Below are 23,561 nucleotides of genomic sequence, written 5' to 3'. Positions count from 1 at the left end.
ACAAATGTTTGAAAATATGTAATTTTTTCCAGGACCTATGCTGACTCCATACACAAACCTGTATTTTATCACATTCTTCTACCTCTGTTCAAGTATACCTGATGATTTTCTACAATAGTCTTGTCAATACTAATACACCAACTGGTATCAAACAGATATGTATTTTCTACTATCTGCTATTTTACCTAAGAATTAGAATTTTAGACTAGTACAATCCTCACTCAAAACAGCTGACAACATTCTTTTTAAACTGTCAGAAGTAGATTTTTAACAAAGAACATCAATTTTAGGAACAGAGAGACATGCAAACATATTGAGAGTTCCTGGTTCAAATGGTGCCCCTCAAACAAGTGAAAGCTAAACACATTGAAAACATACAAAGTTCTCCTTTTTTTTTGTACAAATTGGCAGCATTATTTCACTACACTCAGGTTTTCAAGTACAGAAACTCTGACCATCAATCCCTCTGAAATGAGAAATTGAAGTATGAATCAATAACCAGAAAAGCTTCAGTTGATTTAAGCAGATAAAGGAAAGGCAAAATCAGAATTCACCACTTGTTTTTTTTTTTCTTGACTGAAGGCAGTAAAAGTGATTGCTGCATTCGCTATTTATTTTATGATATGCAGGTAAGAATAACTTCCACCTATCACGTAGCCCAGTAAGGAAAGGCAGGCCACAGGCCACATTCACAAAGAAGCCAGCTGGATCCATGGTGGGTTATCATGGTGAATGGGATCACTTACTATAAACAATATCTGAAGATGACCGTAAATTTATATTGTTTTGTGTTGACTGAAATAGCTTCTTCTGTCCATGCAGGAGACTCCTGCATTAGAGTTTGCTATTGAACACATTGATTTGCATACATTCTGGAAGTATTTGCAGTACAGCAGAACAGCACAATATTTAAATGTACTTACTCTGTAGATTTCTGCTGGGCTTAAAAGTAAGGCCATTGCTCCAGTGACAAAGCCCATTTTCCCCACACTAGAGATCAGTTTGTGATTCAGGATTCTAAACATTTATTTCAGCGCAAATTCTGCCAGAAAGAGGAACTTACTGCTTGTTGTGAAATTACCCTCCCCAGCCTGGGGAAAGGAGTCTACGTCTTGGATGACTTGTAGTACTCCCACAGTCCGCACCGGGGGATCCAGGGCTACAGAGCTCTCATTCACTGTTATATCACTAGCTCCTGTTATCTGGTTAGTTGGCGGTCCTCCTATGGATGCTTCCAAGTCTGGAGGTATATCATCCATGCAATCCGCATTTGGCTAATGGAAAAAAAAAAAATAGAAGAAAATTGAGTTTTTACTTGATAAAAAGATTTAATTTACCTGTTCCCAGTTCTTCAGGGATTTTCACTTTCTTTTGGTACTGAAAATGGCAACATATAATGAATAAACATGCAGTTTATTTTCATGTACTTAATACAATCTGTTGGAAGAGAGACCCAAAGTATGCATTGGAAATATTCAGTATTAAACTGTGTCACCTGCAATCTCTAAATGTCCTTATTTATACTTTTTAAAGGCTTTGGGAGACTGCACATTAAAAAACTCACTCACTTATTGCCGTGATCTGTTCAATACAGGCAGATCGCTGAGTCAGATTACAAATGTAAACAGAGACAGTAGCTGAAGGGGAATGATTATCTGTTCCCTAAATATACATTTTATAAAGCCGATATCAGGGCTTACAGGAATAAGAATTCAAGGGAACTGCCTGTGGGCGCATCTATGTGTGGGGTGCAGAAATAGAAGCTAAAGCTGTTTCTAAGACAAGTTTTTTAATATCAGAAGATCTTTTCCTTTGCTAATGCTATATTTGCGACAAAATAAAATTATAAGAAACAAACAAGCAGTAATGGGAATTCTAAGAGTATCATTCAGTCCATAGTATTTCTTGTTTGTGATTCAGAGAGACCAATGATGGCACCCAATTCTAGAGAATTTAGACATTTCTCTCTTGCAGTTACTTGGCGAATGCGCCAACACCTCCAGAATGAGCCAAGCTCTTCCAGTCAAGGGAAGTGATGAGAGAGGGCTGTGGTGCCCACCTTTGGCACAGTAGCCTTAGCACTGAGCACCTGTTCATGAAGAGCAGAGACTTCCAAGTGGGCACTGGGCAGCAAAGAGGATCGTTTGTTCAGGGGCACTATGTCCAAAACTAGTTTCTACCCTCGGATTTCTCTGGGCCTGTTATAAGCCTGATGCTCCCATTCAAACAGCAGTGACTTCTACAGAACTCCCCATAAACATTGGTGACAAACAGATGAGTAAAAAAATCTCTCTTTCCTCTAAGAGGAAACCGATTCTTGTGCCGTTTGCCCATAGAACCAGGTCTAGTTCTCCCCAAGGCATGGAGAAAAATTGTTTGCATAACTATTTCAAGAACTGGGTTTTGAAGTTTTAACATACTGTTAACAAGAACAAGGCTAATTCAGAAATGAGGATGCTGTGTGTCAGGGTGCAAAGCTTCCAAAGTGACAGAGGGACATAGCAAGGTTAACCATTACACAGATAACTTGTTAAGTTAGGAAATGTACAGTTAAGTTGTTCCCATTTATCTTTATTCTCCAGGAGTCAGATAGCTGATCTGGTTCAGTCACTTAGGGTTTCCTCTAACTTGAACGGTTTGAGACAATTTAGCTCTGTGATTCATCCCACCCTAAGGTAAGTGGTATGAATTGCCCCCTCCGCCTTCCCACTGCGCAGCACTAAGTGGAGACGGGGCTTAAACTGCTAGACTGGAAATCCAACGTCTGGATGGCTAAAGTCAGAAGAGACGTACTCTGTTCTGTGGATCTGATTTTTGCTATGCTTAATTGTCTCACTTGCTAAGGCATTTTTGAAAACCTCACTACCTGCCTCTGTCCAACAGCAGGCACCCAGAAACTAAGCAAAATATGATACAGCAAAGAGTAAAAGAGAGGCTTAGCTTTAAGCACAAGAGTAATCCCTTTCAGCTCAGGCATAGAGAGTTACCATATGCTTACATTTTCTGCAGAACCGGGAACTTCACATGTTTTCTGTTTTCTCCTACAGTCCCTGTGTGATTGTTGCCACCTCATAAATATTTTTTCACAAATGTTCCTAATGAAAAAGGCAGGCATTTTAAACAGTCCTCAGGTGACTTGTATCCACAAACTGAAGTTTGGGATAAAAATCAGAATTGTCATTGTCTGGCTCCAGTCTAATCCACAAGCAGCAAGAGCTCCTCAGAACTGGGATAAAGGCACATTCAGCTATACCAGGTTTTAATGAAACCCATTGAAACTGTATTTTTCAAAGTGAAATACCAATCACTTTTCTGTAGGACCTGGATCACTTATCTGTAGGACTTGGATCCAAAATTATTCCTTAGATCTATCAGTCTTTCCTTTGCTTATAGCTGCTGTAACAAATGCTTTCAGAATTTCATTTTTAACTTAAATTTGGCTTTGATGGCAGCGTACCTTAAAGGAAAAAAAGGCCTGTTTTCTTTTCTACTCTACGAAAAACTATTTCAAAAATTTTTCACGGGATCAATTGTCTGCTCTTTGCTCTGAATCCAGTTATTCCTAGAATGGGATTTTATCACTAACTTTTAAACCTTTAAAAATGGGGGATTATAATTGAAAGCCAAACCAAACATTAAGAATGCAAAAATAGCATTGCCTGATATAATTAATCCCTTTACTCCTGAATCATTTTAGTTGGAAAAAATACCCCAAACTAAGCATAGTATACAGCTAACGATATGAAATACTGATCGAAAAAAGATACATTATGGTTTTTGCTGTCAGAGTGACCCAGATACATTTTCTAAGTTTAATTATACTGGTTTCACTCATTCCCTGCATGTAAGTGCTCTGAGGGCACAATTCCACTAAAGTCAAGGGAATGCTTTGTATTGACTTCTGAGGGCTTGGCTAAGGCTCTTAGTGAATAGCTTGAAGTCATCCAATCTGTTGCCAAAAATGCAGCTGTCTGCACATCCAGCAGATATTTGCAGAGAAGGGGGAGAAGCAGAGGGAAACTATTTTATGTGATATGATCATCCCAACAGCAACGTAGCTCTCTGAAAGACACTTAACTCATTTCAAATCTTACAGCCGAAAGAGGTAAGTCTGAGCTGGATTCACCAGCAAAGAGACAGTGGAAAAGGTTACACCAACTGTCTGCTGACAGTTAGTAATCTTCTGGAGCTGCAGAGTGTCACCGTGAAAAGCAGATGCCAAGGTGCTCAGCTGCCCTGAAAATGAGTACGGTCAGTTTGGTGCCTCACGGCAGCCCGGGAAATCTGCTTTTAGAGCAGACAATATTTGAAGTCTCTGTTACAAAGTCAATGGAGAGTTTAGAGGTGAACCGAATTGAAAGATTTAGGTATTTGGGTTTCACCAATCATTTCCTGGAAAATGAAGCACAATATATCCACAGTCATGCAAGCCAGCTCTTTAATAACAACCATAGGACAAACACGCAGCTGGCAGGAAAAAAACCAACGCATTAGCCCTGCCTATGGTAAGATTTCCTCATTCCTCCCATTGTAACAGCCTGCAAAAGGACTTTGGCAAATTTGTTCTCAACTCTCCCATCAGAGATGCTGCCTGCCTAAGGCTGCTTTTCTGTATGTGGAAATTTCAACTAGGCAAGACTCAGGAATGTGGTTAGGGAATGGCATTTTGCTTTATCCGCTCTACAGAAATGTTTGCCACCTCTCACTGAGAAGCCCTAGAGCTTTACAGCTTCTTCCAGGGAAATGTCTTTTCCCACAACAGCCTACTGACATCTGGCTAAGTTATGAGCCTCTGAAAATATCAGTTCATGTGTGCTGATGGAGACTGGTGGCTTACTCGGGACCGACAGCTATACTCCCCAAAGAAAAGCTTTGCATGGTGCCTGCACGCTCACGGTGGCACCAGAAGGCACCCACAGGACCGATGCCCACCCTGGGCTGCCCTCAGCTAATACCAGCTGATAAGAAGGGCGAGGAATTTCCTCTCAGGAGAACAGGTCCTGCAAGCTGAGCAAGGAGTGTGAGCACAGTGGCACCAGGGCAGGAGTTCAAAAGGATCAAGGTTGGGCAGAGGAGGTTATACAGAGGAGAAAAGCAGGAAAGGGCAGGAGGTAGGAGAGGGAGAAGCAGGAACTGAGGCATATTTTAGAGAGAAGGCAGGGAAAACAGGGGAAGAGGAGCAACTGATAGCAGGATAGGAATTTTTAACCCTCAAGCTACCAGATTCTCTTAGACTCCCACGTCCTTCGCTGTCAGCCAGAGGAAACCCCTGACATGAAGGCTACCGTCTGATCCCAGTCCCACGGACAACAGCTCCTGCTGTAAGTCACCTTGAGTCTAGCACACAGCTCTCCCTTCATGAACCTAACTGATGATCCATGCCAGTGGCAGCCAGTATGCTTTCTCCAAATGATGGAGCAGGCTGTTTTCAGTTTGCTGTCTTACAACAACCCAGGGAAATTTTTACAGAAATTCATAAAATAAAATCCTCTAAACAAACTTTGCTAGTGAAATGTTAACATCCAAGCACTTGATTTTTACAGTTAAGACAGACTAGTGCTAATGTTCGTTCTGAAATCTTAATTTGACCCTGCTGTTTGTGCTGGTTGTAGCAGTATGTTTCATTACGTGATCCGTACAATTATTTCCACAGAAGCTCCATGTGGGGAGCTCTCAGTGAGGGGAGCAGGATGGATCCCCCTTCTGCTGTGCGGTACAGAGAGAACAAGACAGGGAGCTGTGAGAAGAGAAATGATGGCTGAGGAAACTGCGTGGTGCTTTTAATTATTCCTGGCACTTAGGTTCTACACCTGCTACTACAGAGCTGTTCCTGTGTAGTGAAAGCCAGTCATGTGAACCAAAACCTTTACACCTGGCCTCTGAGCATGTTTTCCCTTCCCCTCGATGTACCCAACCTCAGACGGCCTGCGGACACTCTGCGCCTTCAGCAGCTGTCAGTGAAGTCACTGAGAGCAGTATATTGGATTTAAATATTAACATTACTACACTTTCTGGAAAGACCTTAATATGTCACTGCAAGCCTCCAGAAAGTGGGGGTCTGATTTGTTTATATCCCCTGATACTGAAGCTGGACGAAGAGCATGTTAATGAAACGCTCGGGGAAAAATGTGAATGGACCAGTGTGAGAGCAGAAATCGTGTGGTCCTGCATGGTGCAGAAGAAAGCCATGGAACAATACACCAGGTAGAGAGAAGAGGTGTGAAAATCCCGGGTAACTGCTCACTGGCAGGCCTGCGAACTGAGACGTGGAACCTGGGGGAAAATTTCTGTATTTAAGCCTAGGCACAGAGATGCTGAATGGCAAAGCCAGCCTTCAGTCCGGCCTTTCCTGACATCTCAAATACCGATATAACAGCTGTAAAATCTTTTAATATTTTAAAGATAATATACATGCTCAGCAGAAAAATAGCCCAACTATAATGACATGTTACCCTAACTACAATGCTCTACATCTTCCCCATTGCATGTTTTTAGCTTGGATTATATTAGGTTGATTACAATATCTGCCTACTTCAGTAAAAACATACTTCATTGCTTGCTGTGGAACCTCTCCTGCAGCAGCCTGCTTGGCTTCCTAGTCTCCATGAAAATGAACTTCTGGGGAATGGCTGCATCAGCTCCCCTAATATGTTCATGAGGTATTTTACTTTATGTAGTAGCTCTTCCATACATGAGCTGGCATGTCACCATGTGTAACGGCAGGGTATCTACAGCACCTGTTAATGCATCAACTGGTGGCATTTCAGTATGGAACTTCACTATCACATGGCCAGCCTTGCTGAGTGTGAGAAAATGACTCTCTTCTTCCTGGTGAAGCCCCTGATCTCTGTGATAGCTGCCCTTAGGAAGCTGTGTGGCAGACAGGACATGCACTATCTGAATGTAAACATGCAGCCTAAAAAGATCAATTGCTTTGGCAGCTTCTAACTATCTGAACCTTCCAAATAACAAAGGGCTCAACAATTTCTTGTATGTCATGTGGTCTGCCACATGCTTAGATACTGGGAGAAATGCTCCCTAATTGGAATTGGGAGGACAAAGCTAGCTACAGATCGACTTTAAGAGAAATCTGACAGAAAAGAAGATTTGGTTCCCCAGAATGAGCAGTCAGTTGTCCTCGACTAGTATAGCAGGGAAAATTTTATTTGCAGACCTTCTGCTTTGAGATCTGAACTGAGAGCTTGATTAAAAAAATAAATCCATTCCTGATTTAAAACCCAAACAGCAGCTATATGAAAGAATCTATAAATCCACCAAAACACTAGTAAACAATCCTCTGCTTTACAAAGCAGGCAACCACAGACACACAAATCCCAACACCCAACCAACACCCCCCCCCCACTCTTCCTTGCTAATAAAAGTGGGGTGCAGGAGAGAGGCAGTTAGACATTTCAGCTTGTATTCCCCTTAATAAATCAGTTAATACATCAGTAACACGGCAAGAAGAGTAGGATGGGAACAGACAGGCAAAGGGCTAGGGATATACCCGAGTAGCTGGTGTTTCCCTTCTGCCCCGACCAGCTGCTCTGCGATGTGCTTACCGGGATCCCTAGAGCTTTTAGAATATTCATTTTACACATCGGACAGGTACGATGGTCTAGCAGCCAGGGGTCTACACAGGACTTGTGGAAAAGATGCCTGCAATGAAAACCAGGATATTTCAATTCAAATCCACCACAGCACAATTTACCACGTAGTACCAGATGCTTCTTCTGAATTCAGTAAAGTAAGAGTATTTCAAATTGTGTGGTTTGCGACCTCTGCAAGGACTGTAAAACTATATCCCTTGCAACAAAGACTAAAATTATTTCTGCAGCATCTCAAGCACATGTGCAGTGTTTCTCAACTGGGTTTGGAAAAGAAGACATGTATGTAATTAGAGAACTAGGAAAAATACACAAAATGCATCAGCAAACCCCTATTCTTTAAATATTAAAGGCTGTCAGTAAACAAAACCTGCTTGCTGGCAAAGGTAAAAATCATATTAGTATTTCTTGATGGTTCTACAGACAAACCTAATTACACATAATTTAAGTGTGAAGCCATCAGGGCTCTGGTATTTTTTAGGTTGCAGGCATAAGGAAATAAAGTGAATTAAACACCTGCTGTTTTTCATATACATGGAAAAAACAGGACGATGCTTTTTAAAACATTCTCCCTGACTCCCCTGCTCTTTAGAAGTTGCCCATCAGAGCAAGCGCCTAAACAATTCCGGCCCTGAAGGGATTGTTGCTAACCCTGTGCTCAGTCTGAAGTGACCACTAAGCCACTACCCGAGTTCTGTGGCTGCCGGGGACCACTTACTGTCCAGGTGGAGGAACTGAAGGCTTCTTGTCTAGCTTTGCCTGACACAAACTGAGATTTAATATAGAGATATTTGAGTACGTGTACCTGACTGACAGACTGCGTTTTCTCTTGTAAGCATGTTCTGTTATGCTGTAGTTGTAGAGAACAAATGTTATAGGATGCTGGAACGTGGGACTCGGTATATAAGAAACGCTGTTGAGCAGGCCAGGTAGACAAGTTGTGGCTCAACCCAAAGCAGTGAAGTTTGTTCAGTCTGAACCCCCCTGAAGAAGAGGAGGAAAGTTTTCTACCATGCACGCAGCCCCAGGAATTACACTGGCATGTAGGAAACTCCAAATTGACTTGCCTTCCTAAAAATATTTTTTAATCAGTTAATTGAACAGAACTTCCAGTTGGAAAGGACAGTAGTCCAACTGCCTAATATAACTTAATAACTTCAGTAAAATTGAGAGAGGCTACTTTATTCTGAAATATGAAGCTTGATACACATAGTCTTGTTCCAAAAGGTGTAAACTAAGACTAATTTGCCTGTTTTGAAGCATCATAAAGACCAGCTCTACGTTTCCTTTCTAAGGCTTGCAACAGATGTCCCACATTTCATTTGGCAGAGCCTGAAAGTCACGTTTCAGTCTCCTTGAACTTTTACATTTGAGCAGTGCCAAGCCTGTGTTTCCTTGTGCTGCCACTGCCCCATGTGCATCACTGGTACAGTACAGCCACACAAACCCACCAGCTACCTGCAGGTGAACAGCTGCCCAAGGCCAACTGCATGAGGTTCAGCAAGACTCAGTGTAGGGTCCTGCACGTGGGTCTAACAACCCCATGCAAGGTTACAGGCTGGGGAAGAGTGGCTGGAAAGTTGCCTGGAAGAAAAGGCCCTGGGGGTGCTGGTCAACAGCCGGCTGAACATGAGCCAGCACAGTGCCCAGGTGGCCAAGGAGGCCAACAGCGTCCTGGCTTGTGTCAGAAGCAGTGTGGCCAGCGGGACCAGGGCAGTGACCGTCCCCCTGCACGGGGCACTGGTGAGGCCGCCCCTGGAATCCTGTGTTCAGGTTTGGGCCCCTCGCTGCAGGAGGGACACTGAGGGGCTGGAGCGTGTCCAGAGACGGGCAGCGGGGCTGGGGAAGGGGCTGGGGCACAAGTGTTGTGAGGGGCGGCTGAGGGAGCCGGGGTGTTTAGCCTGGAGAAAAGGAGCCTGGGGGGGCTTATCGCTCTCTGCGACTGCCTGACAGGAGGCTGTAGGCGGGTGGGTGTCAGTCTCTTCTCCCAGATAACAAGCAACAGGAGGAGAGGAGATGGCCTCAAGTTATGCCAGAGGAGGTTTAGATTGGATGTTAGGAAAAATTTTTTGGCTGAAAGGGTGGTCAAGCATTGGCACAGGCTGCCCAGGGAGGTGGCTGAGTCAGCATCCCTGCAGGTGTTTAAAAGATGTGGCAATTCAGGACATGGTTTAGTGATGGACTTGGCAGCGTTGGGTTGGACTCTATGATCTTAAAAGGTCTTTTCCAACCTAAATGATTCTACAGTTCTAAGACTTCGCCTGGAGCAGGCCATATACCAGCCTCCACAAGGAAATGCAATCTCTGAGAAAGCCAGAATCACTTAATGCACCAAAACAATTTTAAATATTTAAGTGGTACGTACTCAGTTGAATGGTCTGGCCTCTGTATCGTGTCACCGTCTCTCCACAGAACAAGATACACACAGCCTTTCAACTTGATGGAAGATACTGAGGTGCACTTTCACCAATATTTATTTGCAACCCTGGCTCTTATTAACATGATACTGGCCCACATGCTCGCTGGTTGGCTTACTGGCTGGCTTGAGTCCTAAATAACACTAGAATTTCAAAGCCAAAACTGTGTGACATCTCAGAATCTTTTTCTTTTCACTATGATGCTCCTTCTCACTAGTTCTGGGAAAAAAGGGTTCTTTGTGAGACAAAGGTATGTGGCAAATTATTGCATTCCTGTACTTGGTCTGACTTCACAAAACTATGGGAAAGGGCAAATCTGTTCTTGGAAGTTCAACCTGGTCTAATTATATCAGTTGGCTGCAATACCAGACTTTGTCAGACCTCATCTGATCCTGTATGTCAATATGATTAATGCAAACGAAGTACCGTGACACTTGAAGTTTAAACCAGCACTTTATGAAAGCTACTAAAGCTCACAACCCTCCTTCCAAACAAGACTTGCCTTACTGGATAAAACCACAATGCATCAAATTTCATTCTCTGTCCTGCACAATTTGTCCTTCCTTTTACCTCAGGAGGGACATACTCGGCACATCATCAGGCAAGCATTCTGAACAGGTGAAAGCATAAAGATACAGTCATCAGGCATGTGTAATTTTACATTCAGAAGTCTAACCAACAGAATTAATTCCTTGGGTGTGTTAATTCATGGAGGTACTGAAAGTCAGTGTCTTGCTTTTCAGCTATTTGAAATAACAATGAAGATCTTGATAGTGATTGGTTTTCTTTAAGTCTATACCCAGATTCATAAACAAATATGCTTAAGGGCAAACATCTGAAGTATATTTGTGCCAAAACAATCAGTACATTTACAAAATCTGAAATATTTATTCTATTCTGTTGAAAAAAAACAGATTTTCAAAAATCTGTTTTGTATGAAAAATATGTAATTTCTACCAAGCCATTTCACCACAGACTAGAAAGTCCCCTTTTGTTTTCAAGTTCAAACTTTACAAGCCTCAGTCAAGCTGTGGTTCATATTACAGCATTTCATAATATTTGTTGGTCACCAAAAGCTTGAAACTTTCATGCCTTTAAGACTTCAAAAACTGAACTTTAGTGTTCCTAAAGTTGGCTTCAAACAACAACATTCTAAAATTAATTCTACCAATGCTGAGTAATTTAAATACATGACAGATCACGTCACTTTGCACTTCCCAATACTAAATTAGCACAGTGTATTACGGCTCTATTAATTTCAGATTTGATGTGTACAACAGAAGGAACTTGATTATTTGACAGAAATCTACAGAAAAATGGAATGTTATTGAAAATCAGATAAAGACTTGTGTTTTTAAATTTTTGAACCACCTTGTACAGTTAGAGTGCTCATAATATCTATTTTTGAACATGTAAACATTTGTGCAGAAAAGTGAGGTGGCAGGCTTTGCAATTTGGATTTGAAAGTTTATTTTATTCGTTATTAGCTATAGCATTATGTATGTGCTTAAGGCTTTCAATGAACTGTCAATTGTTTGATGTCATGATAAGTTTGTCATCCAAATTCAGGCAAAATAAGCATCATCACAAAGTAAAATCAGGGAGTAACTGCCACATTTCACTGTCACATGGTAACACAAATATGCAAAAAGATAACTGCAACAAAAATCCCTCTCCCTCTGCAGTTCTGACTGATGCAAGTTTTAAGAGGAAGGAGTGGTCAGAGGTAATGACCCATACAAGGAGACAGTAAAAGAAATATTTCAAGTGCAGGCTCAGGACGTGGCTTTGACAATCTAAGTCAGAGCTAGGAAAAAAAAAAGTTTTTTTTCTGTTGTGTGCAACCACATGCATTGCAAAACTACATTGATTTGGATGGATTGAAAAGTTTCTCAAAAGAACTGTAATTTATTAGTTAAGAGAGAGGAAGACGAGAGGAGAGATGTCATAACAATCCTCATACAAAACAAAGGCTTCCGTAAGGAGAAAGGAAACAACTGTTCTTCACCTCTCCTAGGGACAGGAGACACAATGATGAATTTAAACTGCAGCAAGTGAGATCCAGGTTACACAACAGGAAAAGCTTCACCACAGTCAGGGTAATGAAGCATCGCAATAAATTATCATGGGAATTTGCAGAGACTTCATCCCAGGAGACTGAAGAGAGTGTTGGAAAAAACTCCCAAGAATGACACGTGCACAGCCAGTACCCCCGTGCTGTTCCAGAGGTGGTGGCCTCCTGGGATCTCTCCCGCACTCTTCTGTGACTCTGCACGTGGCTGCATAAAGCTCACAGAGCACAGAGAAAGAAAAAGAACCTCAAAATCCCAGAGCACTTCATTTACTATTATTTAAATAGCACTTCATACGTTTTAACTGGAAATTACTTTTGTTTGAAATGTATTCAAATTTTCTTTAAGGCTCCAATTTTAATCATACAAGGTGAAAAAAATAATTCATTTCAGGCTCAGCCCACAATTATTATAATAATTTGTTGTAAAACTACTGTAAAGCTTTCAGCTTGCCAACAATTTTGAGAAGCTTTTTTTTCAAGATTAAGGGAATCTATTCTCCTTCCACCTTCTACTCCTAGTCCCACCTTTCCAAACTGCATGCAAAGAAACCTAGCAGCCATGTAATTTTTCTCAGTACTAAAATGCAAGCTAAGAAAAAACGAAGGAAAAGCAGAGACATGCATCCCTAGGGACCCTGAGTAAAAGCATCAGTTGCCTGGATCAGACATAGAGCTGAAGCAAAGAAGGGTTTTGGTGAGAGACTGAGCAGCACCATAGTATCTAATGAGAAGATTCGAGCTTTTGGGGGTGCATGTACGGTACTATTTGTTTATTGTTGAGGAAGAAAGAAGGACAAAAGATGATGATGTGAGGATAAGTGGGAGGAAGGAATCAAAGGGAAGAATGTGTGTGATGACATAATTTTCACAGGAAGCTAATCAAAAGAGAAAGGAGGAATGAGGAGGAATGAAGCATTCTTTGAAATCATAGTTGTTCACGGAGTGAATGTTCAGGGAAAGGGAATGAGCTAAAACTGGGTCAGAAAGCACGTTTATTGGCGTCAGAAATGAAGCAACCAAAAAAAGAGCTTATGAAGAACTCTGTAGAGATGAGGTTGAAAGAATTGTCTTGCCTCTGTGTAGAGGTTTAGTAAAGTTAGTGAAAGTTTAGTAAAAGGCACACACTGGGAGCAGCAGCACCTATAACTTCTCCAAAGCCAGAGCAGAAAAGAAAATTGTTTTGAAGCTAGAGATGGAGGACAAGCAGAAGGAACTAGGGCTATGACAAGAGATGTCACTCTGGGAACAATGAACTTGGTTACAATTGATGTTGTGTCAGTGCCCTCAAAGATAACTTCAGTGGTGCTTGCTACCATCAAACGTAAAACCAGCTGCAAGCCAACCCTTTTTTTAATCAAGTGTCAGTCCTTATTTATTTAATACATTCTGTAGAGTGAAGTTTATTAATGCAGTCAGTTGTGGGAGCTGGCTAAAGAGGACAGAGAAGAAGCAGCACAAGTTAACTGGACTCCTCCTCCTAGCTCTCCAGAGTGGGATACATAACGACAGGCTATCCCAGTGCCGGCTCTCTGCCAGCAGAAGAGAGAGGGCATTCGGGGAAATGGCATAAATCCTAGTAAACATGCATCTATCTGTATGACTTCAGAGCTCATCCATTGCAGTATTGGCCGGTGGACTTCTGGTACCAGTTTCTTAGGAGACTCAGGCTCCACCAGCCTTAAAAAGAAATCTCAAGATGTATAGGGCTTTATACAGAGTGTGCCTGCTAGCAGGGGTTTTCCCAGTACTGCCTACAGTACAAAGCAGCATCTTTCATGTGCAGCTCTTGGGGCATACTTGGCTTTGCAGATAAAAAGTTCTATATGTTGAGCACCTCCTGGATAGAAACACTAAGGTCAGCCAGCACTGGTGTCATATGGTGCTGGCTTCTGTAAGGCTTGGTGAAATGCCAGCCTCTTATTAAACAGCAGTCTAATGAGGTTCCCATAAAAAACTACACAGAGTTTAACTGAGGATGCTGGAGGAAGAAACCTACAGAGTCTGTGGGTCGTTATCAAGATATAACACTCTCCTACTCACTTAACAGAGACAGAAATTAATTCCTTTCTTGTTTTCTTTTTTTTTTTTTTTTTTCCTTCCATGAGGAGTTGAGACTGACAACAGCAGAAAGAATCATGACTGCCATTTCCTGTTTTGGAAGTCCAAACCCATGTGAATGAGTAAAATACTGCCCTCACAATTTGTGTATCAGGACAGCCAGGGTTTGTGAAGTAGCTGCTTGGGAAAGATCTCTTGAGTTTTTATAATTCAAAATTGCTGAGGCTCAAACTAACTGTGAGTATTTTACAAGACAGTTCTGCTGCTGCTACCCTTTTAGCATGAGTCATTTTCTAGGTGACCTTTTAAGTCAGCCAAGAACTGAACATCACCTGTTAACTATGTGCTTCCTATTCACTCTGCTTGACTCAACGCTGTGGATGACAGTGTCTGACTGGAGCCTCACTGAATTATGAGGCGAGACACAAGTGAAAGCTAGAGCTTCGACATGTTTTTTGCTTTTGTGTAACTACCTCCAAAAACTGCCTGTCTCTATCATGCAGAATTTCCAAGTTTTATTATGCTTCTATGAAAAAAGGCTTAATGTCAAACCAAGGTCCGTATTTTCTGGTAATTTCTCATTTCTCTGTATTTCTGCTTCATGAAGTGATGCATTTGTGTCTGTCTGCAGAAAAACGAGTTCACATGTGATTTGTCATTGTGGGGGATTTACAGTAGGTCACATTTATGATTAATCTGTTGCTTTTTGTTTGCCATTTAGTGATGGCAGTAAACAGATTTAACGAGTCACATGAACAAACCAAAATGGACAGCCTGTAGCATTCAAGTATCTACTAGGGAACAACAGAGCAGGAAAAGAAACAAGCATTTCAGTTTCTCAAGCCAGTGAACATGTCTGCAGGAGAAGAAAGACACTCTATTAAACAAACCATAATCTCTGCTCTGTATGTATAGCACTTGAGATCCCTATTTCTATGGAAATCAAACACTTGCTCTTGCTCTCCTAGGGGAACCAGTGTTCCTAGGAAAATTCCTAAGAAGTTGATTTCCTTAGAGAAATCCTTCATTAGCTAACACTTCACAGGTGACAATACAATGGCACAGAGAGATGAATACCACTGTTATGGGCAGCAAGAGGCTGTGCTCCTGTGTCACATCACTGCGAGTGTATGTGCTGCACCGGGCACCTTCACATGAGGGGAAGGAAAGAGAAAAAACAAACCCAAAAGCTCCTCTTGTCACCTCCACATCCCACATGCCTGAAAATATTTTCATGGCAGCAATAGATACCCCATTCTTTGTCACATTCCCTTTTTCCTTTACTGTTCTACTCAGCATATCTCTTTTTATGGCTGGGTTGTTTTGTTTTGGTTTTTCTTTTTGTTTGTTTGTTTTTTTTAAATAGAAGTCATCCCTTTCTCAGCACCTGGACACAGCCCAGGACAGCAAAAGAAGTAGCTCCATGGGGAGCTGGAGCCTGCTCTGCCCCTGGCTGCTCGGCTCAGGGCTCACCTTGAAGTCAGGGGCAAATTCTTCTAAGGCACTTATTCTGGACTGATACAAAACCTGGGAGGTAAATAGAGGAATGAAAACCTTTAGTTTAAAAATCCTACTGAAGACTTCGTAGTAGGTCCAGATCAGACAAAATTTCTGACTATCATGCTAAACTCAGGTTCTCACCACCATTAATATTCCTTACACTTCAAGTTGAATATGAGGCACTTCAGATATCTTTACCAACAGATTTTGAATAAATCAAAATGATAAACTCACCCTTCCCTCCCCAAGCTCTCGGGTAATCTCATCAGCATGATACTGTGAGAACAGAGCCTATCTTAAAGTAGTGAGACTATGAGAGCTAAAGCACTTTCAACCTTCAACTTACCTGCAAGGCAAAATTCTGACAACATCATTGGGCTTGTAGCCTTCAATACAAACAGCACAGTTATCAAAGTCTGGCTCAGTTTCCTACAACAAAGAGAACATTCATCATTTTCATCTTTTGATTTTGTCAGCTAATCTCTTCATACAAGAGCCTGTGTGACAAAGGAAAACAGTCACTGATGCATGATGCAAATTCAATAATGCATTTCAAGACAAGCAAGTCAGATTTTCCAACATGTTTCCAGTTGGAAACTTGCCCTGGGAAGCATGCAGATTTAGGTAGCATGTTTTAACCTCCAGGATTTTCTGCACCTTCACACAATCACCTTCTCTCTCTACTCCACTCCATCTGTAAATTGCTTACCAGCATTCTTCCCCCACCTGAAGGATGCATAGTAGCTAAATAAGCAATTGCCATTTCTGTTCTGCCTCATTGTCCTGGTGGTCTGAATGAATCCTCAGCACAGAGTTTCATTTGGTAATGAGCAATTTGAAAAATTACCTTATCACCTTTCCTGATTGTTCTGACTTGCAGCTTGCTGATTGCTTTCTTTGCAGCATCTCCAAGCCGGCGCTGTAATAGAAAATTTGCTCTTAAGCAAAGAGTGTCTCTTCATGCAGAAATCATCACCTTTTCTCCCTAGGCTTCTTAATAATCTGAAGTGACTGTACATGAAATAGGACCGTGCTGTATAAATATAAACAGATGAGGTCAGTCATACTGTTGTTCACAATAAGGGCACAGTAGGTATTCTAGGCTCACTGGCAACCCACAGCTGATGAGGCAAAGCTACTCTAATGGGGTTCCAGTGGAGACTGCACGTGAGCCCATCACGATGCTACACTGCAGCCCTTTTACTACGCCAGTGTGTAGCAACGTACGTAAGAAGTCCACTATTTGGGTATACTGCTTCTTCCCTCTCTTTTTCTAATGGCAGTTGTGAAAAATACATTATTAAATGAGGCCTGGGCTAGTAAGCAGAGTGAACACTGCACTTAAGATTCAGAAAGTCTTTGTTGTTCCAGAACTAGTTCATGATCTTCAGCAAGATGCAAGTGCTGAAAGTGCGCTGTTAATTTGTTACCCACAAAACACATCTATAAACATCTCTGCTGTTGTTCTCTCTTCCTGCAATACACAGTTGCCTACTTTATAGAAGCAACGCAAGGTATAAAAGTAAGGTGAAAGCATCTCCAGTTTCTTACAGGTAAAGCACTATAAAGTCCTGCAGTAACATCCTATCCATACACAACCATTCACTTGTTCTTTGCCTTTCTATCTTTCCTTCCAGCGGACCACGAATTGCTTACTACATGATGTTTCTGACCTCCCGTATTTCCAAAACATTGTTACTGTGTTGGCAGGGTCACAGCCACTCAGGATTAAAGTATGTAACGACAGCCTGATGAAAAACACCCTGTTCTCAAATGCTGAAGACTGAGATGCCCGCCTCTTGCAAGGGGCTGAGAACATTATGGGGCAGCTCATGCAATCACTGCTCAGCGGAGCTACCTCTGCACCCTGAGCTATTGAGCTTCTATCAGTGCTCCAAGGACTTGGCTGCTCACTCGTGCTAACCCAACAGTGAGGTGACCTGGAGACAGAGACTCACAGGCTGGGAAGGTCTTTGAGAGGTCATGTATTCCCACCCCCCTGCTCAAGGCTGGGTCAACTTCAAAGTCAGAGCTGCGTCCAGCCAAGTATTGAGTATCTCCAGGAAAGGAGATTTCACAACCTCTGTGGATAATTTGTTCCAGTGCTTAAGCACTCTCACAGTCTTTTTTTTTTTCTTTCCTTTTTTTTTTTTTTTTTTTTTTTAAAACATAGAAATGGAATTTCCCTTGTTGTAATCTGTGACCATTACCCTGTGTACCTCTGAGAAAAGTCTGACTGCCTCCTCTTCAACCACCCCTCACGCAGCTGAAGACTGCAGGCAGTGCATCCTCCCCTGCTCCCCTCCCACACAGCAAGCCAAGCTTCTGCCGCCTCTCCTCAGATGTGCGCTCCTGTCCCCAGACCACACTGGTGACCCTCTTCTGGGTGCTCCCCAATTTTTTTACGCCTTTCTTGTACAGTTTCACATAGCCACACCTACTCCAACGTCTTTTTGTCAGTTTTACAACAATTCAACCCAATTTGCCACCAATAAATGACTGAAACTCTTCTCTTCACCTCCCCTCCCCATCCGTGTGTCCAGCCATGTGTTGTTAGATAGGAGGGAGACTGAGGAGTTTCGGTGACTCAGAAGACATTCAACTTTTTGGGCTGGGAACACTGCCCGTGCTGGAGTTCAGAGGTGCCTGTCAGCGGGAAGGGTTTCCAGCTGGAGGGGGTGAGAGCATGAAGCCAAAAATGGAAGGAAGCTGGATGTAGCTTGTAAATTGAGACCTAATTACCATACCGATACGATTAATAAATTACCACTTTGTTCTTCAGATTCAATTAAAATCACTGAATTAAATTTAGACAGTAAGCTTATTGGATTGGAAAGACACAGAAGACTGACAAAACGCATGGAATATTGAAAGCGAAGAGCAATTTCAGATCTGGCTAAAGAGGTGAAAATGATCTTGGCTATCATATGGGATTTACATATGAGCTTTCCAGCATAACTAATTATTACACATGAGGGAGTATCTGGTAGTTATACAACACCTTTTTCTGTGGTATGTTTTCTCAGTCTCCCTTAAATAAAGGTATCCGACTAGAGTTGGGAACAGTTCTTGCCAGCTATTTGTTTCTTTAATATAAATCAAAAGACAGACTGATAACATACAGCATGACAAGAGCCGTTATGTCCTGCTACAGGAATTGCTTGTGATTCCTTTTAATCATGATTATTACTTAAACTAATGAAATGTCTCAGTTCTTTTTTGCACGTTTTTCAAGGGGAAAGGACAAAATTAAAGACTCATATGTCTTTGATCTGCTTGTTTTCATGTTTGCTTTCTCTTATCTATCTTAAATAGATAAGTTCGTGACTTGCATGCGAATGAGAGTAATTTAGTTTTCCAAAGAACAAGAGTATCTTGGAGTAAAGTCATATTTTCAAAGGATTCTTCCATTTGAACAAAAGTCATGCTATCACTACCCAATTATTTCCCCTAAAAGATAAGAGGCATTACAGTAGTTTAAGGGTTTAAAGTCTGGCTTAGAGATATACAGTCATAAATCCCATAATCTCATTAGGTTTGAAGGCTGCAACATTCAGTACTGGACTGGAAAGAGTTAAGCGTATCAGATGCAGTGGTCTTGCGAAGAGTGTGATACTCATGAAAAAGCAAGTAGCATGGAAAGCATCACCAGTCTGTTCCTGAGGAAATAAATGACTGCAGATGCTGTGGAAGAGAAATTATGGTACGTGCTTCTCTCTTAACGGCCTTACTAAACTATCACCTTTGCAGGGAGGAGATGGCCTTGTGCAGAATGAAGCTCACCATCAGGACCAGGCATCAGACACACCTCCTGTACCACAGATACAGTTTGTGGACTCCATCACGGGAAGCACCTTTCCAAGAATGCTTCAAAGACTGATGTCTCTACCCAATGGCCCAAAACTCTCACTCAAAGCCACGGCCAGCAGTCTTCCTTCTCAGATAATTGCTTGACCCTCCACATGCTGCCAGTCACATACTAAAGCTGATCCTTCACTGGAGACGAACCCAGGACACACAGCACCCTCCTCAGCACCAGTGTGATCACTGCCTGCTTTGGCTTTCACTGTCCTGCAAAACTCACAGAGCCCAGCCAGATTCAAAATGACTTTACAGTAAACTTCTACTTCACAAAAAAAAAAAAAATGGGAAGAAATGACAGGACGGAAGAAGGTCAACAAGACTGGCACTTTAGACATCATCCCCTCACCATCACCCCATTTCACGTCTCACAGATGACAAAAAGGGAACTCTGCTATTACTGGCGAAATACGAAATCTGACGCACTGACAGGGTTGGTTTTGTTGTTGGGGTTTTTTTGGTTGTTTTGTTTTGCCTTTTTTTTAAGCTTGTGCCCTGGCTGTTACAGGGCTGAGACAGCAAGTCACATTTTGCTGAACTGTCTCCAGGACTTGTCATATCATTCCAAACTGCTTCCAGTCAGCTCTGCAGACTCATGTCTCTTGATGCAAACAATTCCCACAGTCTTTCACAAAGAAACTCTCATCTTCAAGAGGGCTCCAAGAACAAGCTGCTGAGAAAGCAGAATGCCTATGCTTTCCTTACACAAATTTATCCTCTTCATAGCAAAAGAATATATCATCGGGGCAACCAACTACTTTCTGGACACCTTGTCAGGTGGGAAAAAAAGGCGGCCTTGGATTACCATCCATGTGAATACTACTACCAATCTTCTACTTCCACACGTACCATACGATCGCCTGTGCTAGAGATACTCAATAAAAAATCAAATGTATTCACATAAAAATTGAAATCTAACCACATTTTTAGTTGACACCCTAGAGGCAGGTGCACAAGCCCATAATGAAAGCCAGTTTTGTGCTTCACTGCACTAATCCCCAGCCAAGTTGGGACGAATGGGCCAGGGCATTCAGCGAGAATCCTTGAAGTCCTGATTCTCCACTCATCAAAATCAGGCACCTAACTGGAGTGAGCTGTGTCTTCCTTCTGGTACATGAACCTGGATTTTGAACCTTCCTCACATGGTGAGGAAGAGTGGTGACTGAAGATGTACATGCTGCATGTCCAGGTTTCATCTCACTGGGAAGTCACAGGGAACAATTCTAGGAGATTCCTCAGTCTTTCTAGCTGCCTCTCTCACTAGTTGGATTTGTTGCTCTCTTGATGGAGAAATAAATCAGTTCCTTTTGGGTCTACTGCTTGATCAGCAACTTACGCGTGTGCAAGAAGGGAAGTGGACCTGGAAAGGAGGGTCACCTTATAAAAGAGGACAAGGAAGCAAAGGTGGTTATGAGGCTTGATTAAAAGGCACATGATGTTTTTAATGAAAGGATGACATAGTTGCAATGCATCAGCTTCGAAAAGGCACAATGGAAGATGACTTAGGGAGACTTGGAGTGGCCAAGGACAGATATTCAGCAATCTTGCTTTCATGTAACAGTGTTTCATGTAACTCCTCCTGCTTGGAGAGAACGGCTTTTTCTGCCAATTGTATTTTGCAGTCAGCCACACCATCCCATTCCCCCAGCACAGTGCCCAGACCACCAATCCAGAGGAGGCTGAGCTGCTCCCAGTAGCAACTCCAGTATCAGCCAAACCTAGGAAGGGCATGCATGACGGAGGTTAACAAGGGTGCAGGCCTAGGTTCTTATTTGACACAGGAAACACAGGCCCTCACAAGCCTTTGTTTTAAAACTGTGGGATTTAAAACCGTTTAGATGTCAAACTGAATTTAAGCTTTTTAAGTTTTATTTTTCAATTTAACTGAAGTCACAGTTTTTTGCAGTTTCAGAACAGGGCAGTCAGTGTGCACAGTTAGATGTTATTGCATTGTGGGGTAGGAAGTGATAGCACAACTTCCTCTGAACAGGCTAGCTGGCTCCCCCTTCATCTGATGCTCTGTTTATCCAAACATTTCAACCTTTGGATAAGCTTTAGCCTGAGTACATCAAATACAAACAGGAGGAAGCATCCTTTCTAACGCTGGCCAGCAATGAAAGTGCTTAAAACCCTTGCAAGGCTTTCCAACAAGTAAGCACACTACCTTCACACAGACACATGCAAGTTACAATGGCAAAATGTTCTGAGCACAATGACAAAAGAATTTTGCTCCAGCAAAGCAAGATGGAACCGTTTTCCTTGTATGTATCGAAATATCCAAGATACTAATATAGAACTCTGTGATCCCATCCTTGTGCTACACGAAAACATGTCTAAGAAAAAAAACCAAGCATAACTTTAAGGGGAACAGAGCGTCATCCTCATGGAAAGGGCAAGAGCAAGATGAGCTCTTCTGAACTATCTACATTATTATATCCCATAGCCAGACCCAAAATTAAAAAAACAAACAAACCAAACAGCAGCAACTAATTAACAGTAGTGGTTTAGCTTTGTCTGTATATTGTTACCATTTTTCATATGAAAAGAGCTAATCAAGGGATTAGAGATACCAAGCAAAACTGGATGAAGTACATGAAGAAATTCTAGGTTGCCACATATCATTATTACAGCTTTGGCAAAAAAAAATAATTAAAAAAAATTGCTTAGGAGGCATGCTTTCTTATTCTTCTGAAGAACAGAACTAGTATAATCATAAGTTATTAAAACCAAACCTCTGCACAGGACAACTGTTTGTGCACATGTTAGTCTCATGCAGACTTCAGAAAGAAAATACTGAAAAGGCAATCTGCTTGAATATATAAACCTATCAGTTCCAAACTATAGCATATTACTTGAATGAGCTTCTTATTCTCTGGGTTTCATGTTTATGTATGTCTATTTACACTGCTAATCTGCCTGTATAATTACTTGATTGAAAGCACACTTACGGTACTCACATACATAAATTAAGCACACATGTGCTTTTGCAGCCAAAGCATTTAAAAATTATCACAGCCGTTACAGTCACAGCGAATCTGCTGCCAGTGATGTTCAAATTCCAGCTGGGATCGTCTCATTCTTGCTATCCAAAACTTCATATTTAAAAGGAAAATATATTCTTGCTGTCTGTAAATACAGAACAGCTGTTCTCTATCTCAGAGGATGCCTGAATTTCAGTGGAGGAGGGTGAAGGATCCCTATACATTAAGTATATGATACAGAGTTTGTGGCAGTACCTTTTCTCTACAAGATGACTATTAACTCTCTTAGTTTTACTTTTTCTGCAGAGCAAGCAAGGCAACCCTCCCCCTGCCCCAACAGTAATCTATTAAAGGTCCAGAAACATCTCTGAATTACAGGGCATTTTTTCCCCTGCAGTAAAATGGTTACCGCCTCAGATTTCATACATTGATAACATTTTCTACTGTACCATTAGCATGAAATGTAGAAGCCTCAGCTTCACAGTTCTGCTGATGCTGAGATAGTTGCATCCAGACACAAAAAGATTAAATTTATTATTATCATTGCTATTATTATGCACTGCTGAACCACCATAAAGATGCACCGTGCTTTATAAATCCAGAGGGCCTCAGGACCTAGCGTTCATTTCCACTGCTGTTGACTTCTCTCCAGCGCCATACATTTTGTATCTCTTTCATGGGGTTTGGACAAGATGCCAAAACCAAAATTAATGGAATAATATTGGTGGCTATCACTACAGCATTTATGTGTTCAGTGATCATTGACAAATGAACAGGGACATGTTTGCCTTTCAAGCCCAATACTCTTGTAAAGGAGCAAGAAAATGAAACCACTTTCTGTTCTTTTTTTTATTTCTTCACTTACTGTGAACCCTCGTTTCACACACAACATTTACATATCTCGCTGTATTTCAGTCATCATTTTGATCTCAAGGGTCATTAGTTATATACATTTCTACTTCACTTTGGCTATATGTACCAAGGCAATCTTTTCACTAATAAACATTACCAACTTTCTATTTCTTGTGTGTTTTCCATGGGAGAAAAAACCCATAATATATTC

The 23,561-nt window shown here is 41.7% G+C and overlaps 1 protein-coding gene across 1 annotated transcript in view; it reads right to left on the bottom strand.

The window, feature by feature from the left end:
- RNF150 (ring finger protein 150) overlaps positions 1-23,561 on the bottom strand; it is a 127,918-nt gene that overhangs the window by 33,313 nt on the left and 71,044 nt on the right. The window contains exons 3-6 of the mRNA XM_056362940.1: positions 16,504-16,575; positions 16,003-16,085; positions 7,563-7,659; positions 1,064-1,274 (exon numbers count right to left, since the gene is read on the bottom strand). Coding sequence (XP_056218915.1) covers positions 1,064-1,274; positions 7,563-7,659; positions 16,003-16,085; positions 16,504-16,575 — 463 coding nt within the window. The remainder of the gene's footprint in view (positions 1-1,063; positions 1,275-7,562; positions 7,660-16,002; positions 16,086-16,503; positions 16,576-23,561) is intronic.

This window comes from Falco biarmicus, chromosome 1 (assembly GCF_023638135.1).
Source record: "Falco biarmicus isolate bFalBia1 chromosome 1, bFalBia1.pri, whole genome shotgun sequence".
NCBI classification, from domain to species: Eukaryota; Metazoa; Chordata; class Aves; order Falconiformes; family Falconidae; genus Falco; species Falco biarmicus.
This window is presented reverse-complemented; position numbering and strand designations above follow the sequence as displayed.